The 10,296-nt window shown below is 33.1% G+C and overlaps 1 protein-coding gene across 1 annotated transcript; it reads left to right on the forward strand.

Moving 5' to 3' along the window:
- The first annotated feature begins 1,180 nt into the window (after nt 1-1,180).
- On the forward strand, nt 1,181-3,980 carry LOC131806369 (uncharacterized). Its single transcript, XM_059130402.1, is given in 3 exon segments — nt 1,181-2,263; nt 2,266-3,072; nt 3,150-3,980. Coding segments are annotated over 3 exon segments (1,968 nt in total). The 5' UTR covers nt 1,181-1,428; the 3' UTR covers nt 3,476-3,980.
- Nucleotides 3,981-10,296: the final 6,316 nt, after the last annotated feature.

A 10,296-nucleotide genomic window follows, 5' to 3' on the forward strand; every position in this document is an offset into this window, starting at 1 on the left:
TTTTTTGTTCCAAATTACCATGGGGCGGGGGCAGTGTTTAAGTGGGGAGGGAGGTCACTCCATAATATTCATACAAATGTTTATGCATTTGTGGTTATTGTTTTATTCTTTTTTTAATGAAATGAAGTTCAAAATATTTGAAAATCTATTGGGGGAATAAATACGAAACATACACACACACATTCCATCGCTCGCTCGCACACTTCAGAAACACTTCAAGGTCGTGCTCCTTTGATGTTGCACCACACGAACAATCATGGCATAGCTGCCGAAAGACGAGCATGATTTATGGCTGGATTGCGATGAGAGCGGGAATCGATAAACAAAAAATTTAAATTAATTATTTCAATCGATTTCTAATGGAATGGCTGTGCCGACTTCAGTAGTTCTGTGTTGACCTTGACTTGATTCAATGGCTGCAGCAGCAGCAGCGGCAGATGTGACAGTGAGGAATTATCGTTGCTTTATTGGATTGTTTATGAGCAGTTTTATTTGATGTTTCCTTTTGATATCAGAAAATTGTTGTTCTAATAAAAATTTCCAACGCATGGAATGGAAATCTCATTTATCGTCAATTGTAATAAATCTATCATGGGGTCTATTAATTATTTCAGATGGGATTCGGATTCTCATCAATTTTTTTTTTCTTGATGAAGTCATTTTGGGAACAGGTAAGATTTGATATTTGTTAGGCATGTTTCACCCAGTGATAACAACAAAAAAAATCGAGAATATAGGGTAAGTGCGCCTAAGTTCGGCATGTCCCAGTAGTCGGCAGTTTTGAAATATAAACTTAAATAACTAAGAATAGAAGTGACCAAATAATGAAATAATTGCAAAAAACATCAACACTGATCTCTGCTCTCTTTCTGTAAAAAAAAAACAATGAGCATCGATCATTTATTACGAGAGAATAACGGTTTTTGTCAGTGAGTGTCTTCCAACACGTGCGATAGTGCTGTTTGTAAAGAAAAAATTAGTGGTGGCGTCAACTTAATAATCTATGTAAGTATATTAAAATTAATACTTTTGAAATCAGAAATATTTTATAATAGTAAATAACAGTCTAAAGATCATTTTATAACTTTAAAAAATACAAATTAATCATTTTTCTGTTATATTTTTAATGCCGACATTAGGGACAGGAAAAAAAGAGATTTGCCAATAGTCGGCAGGGGTTGCCAATTACTAGAAAAATATCATTTTTGACAAATTTCACCAAAATTTGAGAGAAGTATTAAAAAATAATCCAAAAACTACTCAAATAAAAAAAATATTTTTGAGTGGATTTACACAGTATTCGACATAACTATGGTCCTTAAGTCGGCAGTCGCTTTTATTTGTGTTTTTTGACCAACTTTTCTAAGTTAAGTAGGTTTTTTAAAGAAGCTATTTGACGTTTCAGATAGCCAACATTTTTTTTCAAAGATGCCTCCAAAAGGAAAAAGATCATTTCACAAATATACGGAAAACGCCCTGAACGACGCACTAAATGCCATAAGAAGAGGCGATATATCAATTTTGGGTGCCAGTAAAAAGTATGGTGTTCCCAGGGCAACTTTGCAGGACAAACTGTCTGGTAGAGCTCCTGAAGGCCCAAGAAAGATGGGACCTCCTACAATATTAACAACTGCCGAAGAAGAGCATTTAAAAAAGTGGTGTCTAGATTTGGCCAAATGTGGATTTCCGATAAAAATTGACGAATTGTTAAACACCGTACAAAAAATTTTAAATGAGGATAAAAGAGTTACTCCTTTTAAAGACAGTCGACCTGGCAGAAAATGGTTTAACGCATTTTTAAGACGACATCCTGATTTAAGCATTCGGGAGTCCGAGGGAATTACAAAGGGGAGAGCCATAGTAACGGAGGAGACTATAAGAAAATGGTTTTCCGATTTAAAAACGTTTTTAGAAGAGCAGAATGCTACAGATATCTTGGAGGATCCATCCAGGATTTTTAATGGGGATGAAACCAGTTTTTCTATGTGCCCGAAAACTGGAAAAGTTTTAGCGCCAAAGGGTTACAGAAATGTGTATTCAATACAAAAAGGAAACGAAAAAGAAACAGTGACAGTACTATTAGTCTTTTCCGCTAATGGTAAAACTGTTAATCCAATGGTTGTTTTTCCATTTAAAAGAGTTCCCAAGGATGTAGTGAACAGTCTCCCGGAGACCTGGTTCCTCGGAAAATCGGAAACCGGATGGATGATCAGTGACGTGTTCTTTGAATACATTGCTAATTGTGTCCATAAATGGTTAGAAGAAATCAAGTCCCTAGGCCAGTTTTGCTATTTGTCGACGGTCATAAGTCTCATATGACTATGGAACTTAGTGAATTCTGTGAGAATAATAAAATTATATTGTACGCACTTCCTCCCAATACAACACATATAATGCAACCAGCGGACGTCAGTGTTTTTAAGCCGTTGAAATCTGAGTGGAAAAATACATTGAGGGAATGGCAAAATAAAACGGAAAATATTAACAAAGTCCTTTCAAAATGCACTTTTTGTCCTCTGTTGCATTCCGTGCTGTCAGCAATAGATTTGGAAGACACCATTAAGAATGGGTTCCGGAAATGTGGACTTTATCCGTTTAACCCTGAGAACGTCGATTATACAAAGTGTGTAAGAAACAATTTGGAAAGAATGACAAATAGGAGCGATGCAAATAATGGTTTACATTTAATGGACTTCGACAAAGCAATTCAAGTAATAAACCTAATAAGTTCAAGGCTTAATTCTCGGGGAATTGACGCTAACATAGTTGTTGAAGAGATTGAGTCTCTGAAAAACTCTGAAGGCGAACAAGATATTGAATTATTAGCCAACGTAACCGTGCAGCCCAGTTCATGTATAGTCAATAAAGACTGGATTTTGGAAAAAGAAACCCGGCTACGCTCTTCATCTCCATTAAATGAAAATAATGCACCGATATTGACTTTTTGTTCGTCTCCCACTACATCCAGAAATGTAGAATTGTCGTTAAAACCAACGAAAGATTCACCTAAATCATCAGTAACTAGCGCACTTATTAGAAATGTTTTAAGTCCCGTTAACTTATCCAAACCAGGTAATCTATACAAACGTGCATATATTCTGTAGTGCCCAGGTATAATGCCAGTATACACTTTTTCTTTTTCTAACTAGGTTCTTCCAAGTTTTTACAAAACGAAGAAGGGTCTGTGTCAAAATCGTTTAAAAGCCATATTCAATTCCCTAGATTGACATCAGCAGTAAAACCCAACTCGAGAATCAAGCCTCCAAGTGCAATTTCTGCACTTGCATGGAGGGAGCATATTCAAGCAGTAGAAAATGAAAAAATTGCCAAGGCAAACGCAGTACAAGAGCGAAAACTGGAACGCCAGAAACGAAAATTGGAGAAATTAGAAAAAATAAGAAAAAATAAAAGAGGAAAGAAAAGGGAAAAGCGTAGTTCTTTCAACGAAGAACTTGACAGTGATGTGGAAGACTGATACCAATGCACCTGTGAATTAACTTATTTTATTCCTAATGTTTAAGTTTAAGTTAAACCAAAATGAATTAAAAACAGTAACTAGGTTAAAAGACAAAATAAACTCCAAATATTAAATTTATTCTTTTTTTCTTTTATCTCATTTTTATTTTAATTAAAAATCCATTTACTAAAGGTAACCATACTATTTCAAATTCTAGATTAAACTGTGAATTAGTAATATATAATTGTTTTGTACTATTTGAAATAAAAAATAATATAAAAAATAATATTTTCTTTATTGAAATACAATATGCCGACTACTGGCAAATAGACATGCCGAGCATTGGAAAATGGTGCCGACTACTGGCAAAAAACCACTGTTTTAGTAAAATTGCAAATTTTACCAATTTACTAAAAACAAATTAAATTTTTGTTTATTATTTCCAAAACTAAACAAAATTTGGAATCCAAACAACTTTAGTTTTCTGCAATTGAAAGATTTTACTCAGAATATTGAAAGATTGAAAAAGCGAAAATTCTAAAAGTGCCGACTACTGGTACATTTACCCTAATTGCTATAAGTAATTTATGTAGATTATGAGACTGTTAATACTTAATTTGCAGGGAATAATTCTCATTTACTTTGTGTCATTGTGTCGTGTGTTTTTATTAATGTTTTATAAATGTTACCTCTTCAAATTACATCAACAACAATTTCAGAATGTAATAATAATAGCCATTGAGTCAGATTACTAGGCAAAAATTATTTTATTTACAAGGAATAATTCTCATTCACTTTGTGCCACTCAATTTATTCCTGTCAAAAACGACAAGTGGAATTTTGGTGTAGAATTATAGTTTACCATTACCAACAAGATTATTAAAGTCCCCATTTTATTTTATCTGGTCCACTCAATCATGTAACTCCCCCACAAAGAGTATAAATTTTAAATAATTATATCTCACATAGAATGCGAAATAAGCACCCGATTTTCTTCAAATTTCATACATACCAATATTACTACTAACATAATCTGGTGTGAAGGTGGTAGATAACGATCTACTCCTTCTTGTACCTCCCCCATAAAGCCTCAACCTTTTGAATAACCATGAAGCTCATTAAACGCATCCGATTATTTTCAAATTTGGCACATCTCAGCTTTTCTATCAACACAAGATCTGCTATGAAGATGGAATATGTCGGACTAGTCCTTTAGGTACTTTCCCCACAACGGGTCAAAATTTTAAATAATTACCTCTCACATAAAATGCAAAATAAGCATCGGATTCTCTTCAAATGTCGCACGTCCCAATATTTCTACTAAAACATGGTCTGGCGTAAAAGTGGAATATATTGGTTCCCTCCTTCTGGTACCTCTCCCACAAGGGGTCAACGGCCATAAAATGCGAAACAAACATCCGATTCTCTTTAAATTTAACACGTCATAATAAGATCTGGTTTGAAGATAATTGTTATCCGCCCACCATCTGATACCTGCCCCACGAAGTATCGTAATTTTAAATTTTTTTTCTTTCATACTTGCGATTCAGCGATTTTTTTAAACTTGGTATATCCAACTATTTCTCTCAACTATATCATGTAAAAATGGAAGTTTTCGCCCACTCTACCACTTCAATAAAACTTAGATCCCATAATCACCTACAAGATCGCTAAAAGTATTCTCTGACTAAGCAGACCACCCTGCTTACTATACTCTTCTCTATAAACTCTTACTTCTCTGTCATTATCGCTCCGGTCACAAAACAACTTTATTCTTCTTGGTATCAAAGGTTCGAGTGAAACAGTTGCCGACTCCTGTGTAACTGGGCATCCTTAAGTCAAACCAAACCAAGTGGTTTCTGGCCAGGAATCTTGAATTTTTTAAATAATACTTTTCAAGACTTTCTTTATCCTGATTTTTTCAATTTCCAGGACTTCCTGTTCAGGAAAAGGTGATTTGAAAAAAAGGTATTTTTCAAGTCAGGACCAAGAATTGTGAATTTGTTTAAAAATGTTTTCAAGGACTTCCATGCCATGGTTTAAAAAAATATTTTTCATGGAATTTTAAGTATATTTTTTCCGGAACTTCCCTAGTCAAGAATCATTCATTTTTTTAGAAAAAGTTTTCAGCCTTTTTGACAAAAACAAAAAATAGGAATTAAGAAAGAACAGCGTGGCTTGTTTGTTCGGGATACCGCAGTATTTTGTTGTTGCAAAATGGTCAGGCTTTATCCCTTTTTTGTTGTTTTTATAAAACAACGTTTGTTTATTAGTGGAGAACGATGGTAATGTTTACCAGGGGGTAAGGCAGGGAATACCTAGGTTTCGGAAAGAGCCACCAATCCTCATCAGTTCCCTTGTTTTTTGTCTGGGATATTCTCCCCAGAAGTTATTTTAAAAATAACTTCTATGACAAAAAGCATTTTTTACCCAAGTGACGAGATCGTAAGCTCAATAGAAGAGGAACCAAAGAATTAAATAAAACTAAAATTCTTTTGGAAAGTCTTCTAAATCTTACAACCGCACTTATAAACATATACATCTTTCTCCACTGGTTATGCTTTCGTTCAACCTGAACGAAGTAGAATAGAAGACTTTCCAAAAGAATTTTAGTTTTATTTAATTCAGAAATTTCCTGGTCATAAATAGGAAATTTTTAAACTATACTTTCCGGGACAATCTGGCCAAAAATCATGGGTTTCTTAAAAATATATTTCCTGTAGGTTTCTGTACAACAATCGTGAATTTCTTCATCTAGGATTTCTTGGCGAAGAATTTTTGATTTAAAAAAATATTTTGAAGGACGTAATATAAAGTATTTTAAAAAATATTCAATGATTTTCAGGAGAATAGCATCCTTGCCATGAATCGTGGTATTTTTGAAAAATATTTTATAAGATTTTTTGATAATAATTGTAATAATAATCGTGAATTTTTTGTTAAATATATTCCAAGCCATTCTTTCCGGACTGCCTGGTGTTTTATAGGTTTTTCAAAAAAAAATGTAGATGAGTTTCTGATAAAGATTTCTGGACTTTATATATTTCTGGACTTTATATTTATATTTTACAAGACTTTCCGGCCAAGAATCGTGGATTTAAAAATCTAAAATTCGCAGGGTTTCGTGGTCAAAGTAAAGTGTTTTTTTTTTTCAGGAATTCCTAGCTAAGAGTCAAGAATCGCAGATTTTTAAAATAATATTTTCAGAATTTGGATTAAAGAATCGTGGAATTCACAAAAAGTATATTTCCCACTAAAAAATCGTAGATTTTAAAAAAGGTGCCAGGACTTCCATGCCAAAAATCGTGGTTTATAAATATTTTCGTAAATTCCTAGAATTACGGACTTTTGAAAAGAAATTTTTGCTAAGTCTTACTGAACAAAAATCTTGGTCCTTAATCAACATGTCTTCAGGGCACCCCATATTTGTTTGCACATATTCCTGACTTTATATCTATCTATATATATAAAAGAAAGTTGTGTTAGTTACTACGCTTATAACTTAAGAACCGCTGGACTGATTTTAACGATTCAAACAAATTCGGAATTTTCTCCTCTCCGAAAAGGATAATATCCAAAAAATCGCGTAAAAATGTGATATTTTAACATTTTCATTTTGACTTTTGAAATGTACAATAGTAATGTTTTATTTTGCATGATTTTTTTCCATTTTTACTTACTTTTTTCTAATGTACATTTGTAGTGTTTTTTATATATTTTTTTTTTTTAATTCAAATATTAATACCAATTTATTTAATTGACTTGATTTCTTGAGAAATGAAATTGATGGCGAGTTACATGGAAGCGTAGTACCGAATTATGTGGTGGCGAAACGGAATAGATGATGTCGAAATAATTTAATGGAATCGAATTTTAAAATAGAAGTACATTCTATTGACAAACTATATAAGGATCTTTAAACATTTGCTGTAAAAAAATCAGCGAACAAGTTGAAGATTTTTTCAATGTGTTATTCTTCTTTTGTCAATTTTTTTTTCAATTTGTATTATCTAATTGAATTCAGTAAATTTTTTGCGAACAAAATAAAGAATAATTTTTCACTATATACAAATTTTCACCAAAAAATGAAATAAGTGGGAAATACGATGTCAACTGACATCTACCTTTCAACTCCAGGGCCGACATCGTGGTTCAGCTGGAAGATGCGAACACATTTGAACAAACAAAAATTGCCGAAAAAGCCTAATGGGGATCATTTCAAAGCGTGGAACTACTTCTTTCCTGTCACAATAATCCGTCCAATGTACAATCAGAAAAATACCAAATATAAAGGGTGGAAAATAGTAGAGCGAATGGGACTTTTAGTAAGATAAAGATTTCTATCCTTCCAGAAATTCTTCCCAAACATTCAAGATAGGTCATGATATCGATCATAACTCACGGATAAGGGACAACCCGATTTCATATTTATATGACCATCGTATGATTTAAGCTATTTTTGGTGTCTTGGTCACTTTTTTAATATTTTAGCCATTATTTGGCATTTTTGTTTCTAAGGAGGTAGAGAACCTATTCGCATAAAGTTTGAAATTTTCAGAGTAGGGCCCATTTTGGTCTTGACCACATTCATTAATTGACTTGGCTAAAGGTTGTATTTATGCTACTCTTGGGTAGGGAACCATCATACAGATAATTGCCACATAGGAATTTATTTAAGTAAAGTCCCCACATTGGCGTATTCCCAAGTCCACTTTCACATCTAATTGGTGGTCAGAAAAAAAATGTTGTTTTCTATTGAATTTGTAACCCCCAAGAGAATATTGGTTGGGCCACGTTTTGGTATAACCCTTATATAAATGTATCCCTGACCTGACAGCTGTGACCGTGGTCTTGGCCACGTTTTTCAACTGATTTGGCCATTATTTGCTGTATTTAGGCTACTTTGTGAGTAGAGAACCATCTTACAGAAAAATGTCAACATACGTAAATATTTTGGTACAGTCACCATATAGTCCCCAGGCCCGCCGATCTATAGTGATGTTTACCGATTGGCGGATAACAACGCGGGTATTGTTTAATCGTTATTGAATTTTACCATGAACAAGAACATAGACTTTTGGGGACTCTAATGCGCAATTTGAGGTGCTATGGTAATGGGTGTAAAAGCGTAATTAACTTTGACTATTCAGAAATTATTTTGCCCTCCTTCCATAGTTATTTATTTCTATTTAGTCGAATCAATATTTATATTAAAATTTGTTCACCTTTATGAGCTAGATTTGTGAAATATTATGCTATGCAAAATTTGCATTAAAGACTAAAACTACGGGCCGGCAACGCGGACCGGGCCAGCTAGTATCATATAAATCAAAATGTACCTCATCGAAATAACGGTCTTACAGTTTGGAGGAAAACTAATTCAGGAATTTATAGTGGATTTAGCAATATCTGTCCATCCTTCCATGCGTTAGGCTGGTGATCACAAAAAATTCGCGAAGAAAGGATTCACTTTAGTCCAAATTTAACATTTCCTAACGTATATATCAAAATTATATCGACTTCAAGGATGAACAATAACTATTCACTTCTTTGGGTAGTTTTCTCACAATACTTAAACAAATTATCAAAATAATCATAGAAAGTACGTTTGTAAAATATTCTGCAAGGACCTGCTGGTCAAGAATGAAAATTTTCAATTTTTTTTAAATATTCCCGATCCACGATATCCATGATATTTCTAACAAGGCCTTTCTGGACCAATTATCGTTCCTTTTTTAAGAAAAAATTTTCAAGGACTTTCTGACCGAACGTCGTAAATTTCTTAACAAAATTGTTATGCTTTTCTTGCCAAAAATAGTGGATATTTCAGGGACTTAATTAAAAAAATATGGACGTTTTTAAAAACATATTTACAACGACTTTCAGGCAAAAGCCGTGTGAATTTTTCACAAATTTTCGGAAGAACTTTATGGCAAGAAGTCTTGTATATATGCAGAAAATTTTCGAATTTTAGAAAATTCCGGGATAAGGATGTTTCTAAAAAACATAAGCCTAAATTAATTCAAAAAAAATTTTTGACCTTAAATTGAGAAGTTTTTTTATTGAAACTTCTTTAAGGCCAGCTCGGTAACAAGTCCTTGTTTTATTTAAGAGTATTCAAAATACTTGCATAAATTGTGAAAGGTTGGGGTTATATATCTGCCTCCAAATTGACTCATATTCTAGTTTTTTTCTTCATTTCAAAATTTTTGTTTCTAGTTCGAATTAAAGCCTTTTTAACGAGATACGAGTAGATTACTATTGAAGCATATCATTATTGTTAAAACCTATAAAATTAAAAAATATAATTTTTCTCTTCACATTAAATGTAGTGTTAATTTTTATTATATTTCTGCTCATATCCGCATATTTTGCATACCACAAACAAAACATTGTATTCTAATGGGACGCAATAGTAAAACGCTCATTCCTTCATTAAGCTAGTAGTTTTAACACCCTGTCTCTCTTTTTTGTCATTTCATGGAGTTGTCATTAATTTAAATTGCAGCTCTAGCTGGGAACATCGTGTCAATCATTACTGCAGAGCACAGAAATCGTATAGCATCGCTTCATCCTTGCCACGTTTGAAGTGGATGAACTGCTTTGGCTGCTGATGTAACCGATTTGGCAGAAAGAAGTTGTAAAACATAACGACAAGCGAATTCATGACGTTTTATTTTGTTTTCTTGTTTGTCTCTGTTGTTTTTTTTTTTTTGTTTTTGTCTACTTGACTCCCAAAGAATGTAAAGACAAAAAAATGCTACGAAAAAATGCATTGTCATAATTTGTGATGGCACAAAACCAAATATGCTTAAATTATTAAAAAAAAGAGAAGAAAA

Source organism: Musca domestica, unplaced genomic scaffold (genome assembly GCF_030504385.1).
Source record: "Musca domestica strain aabys unplaced genomic scaffold, Musca_domestica.polishedcontigs.V.1.1 74, whole genome shotgun sequence".
In the NCBI taxonomy this organism is placed as follows: domain Eukaryota; kingdom Metazoa; phylum Arthropoda; class Insecta; order Diptera; family Muscidae; genus Musca; species Musca domestica.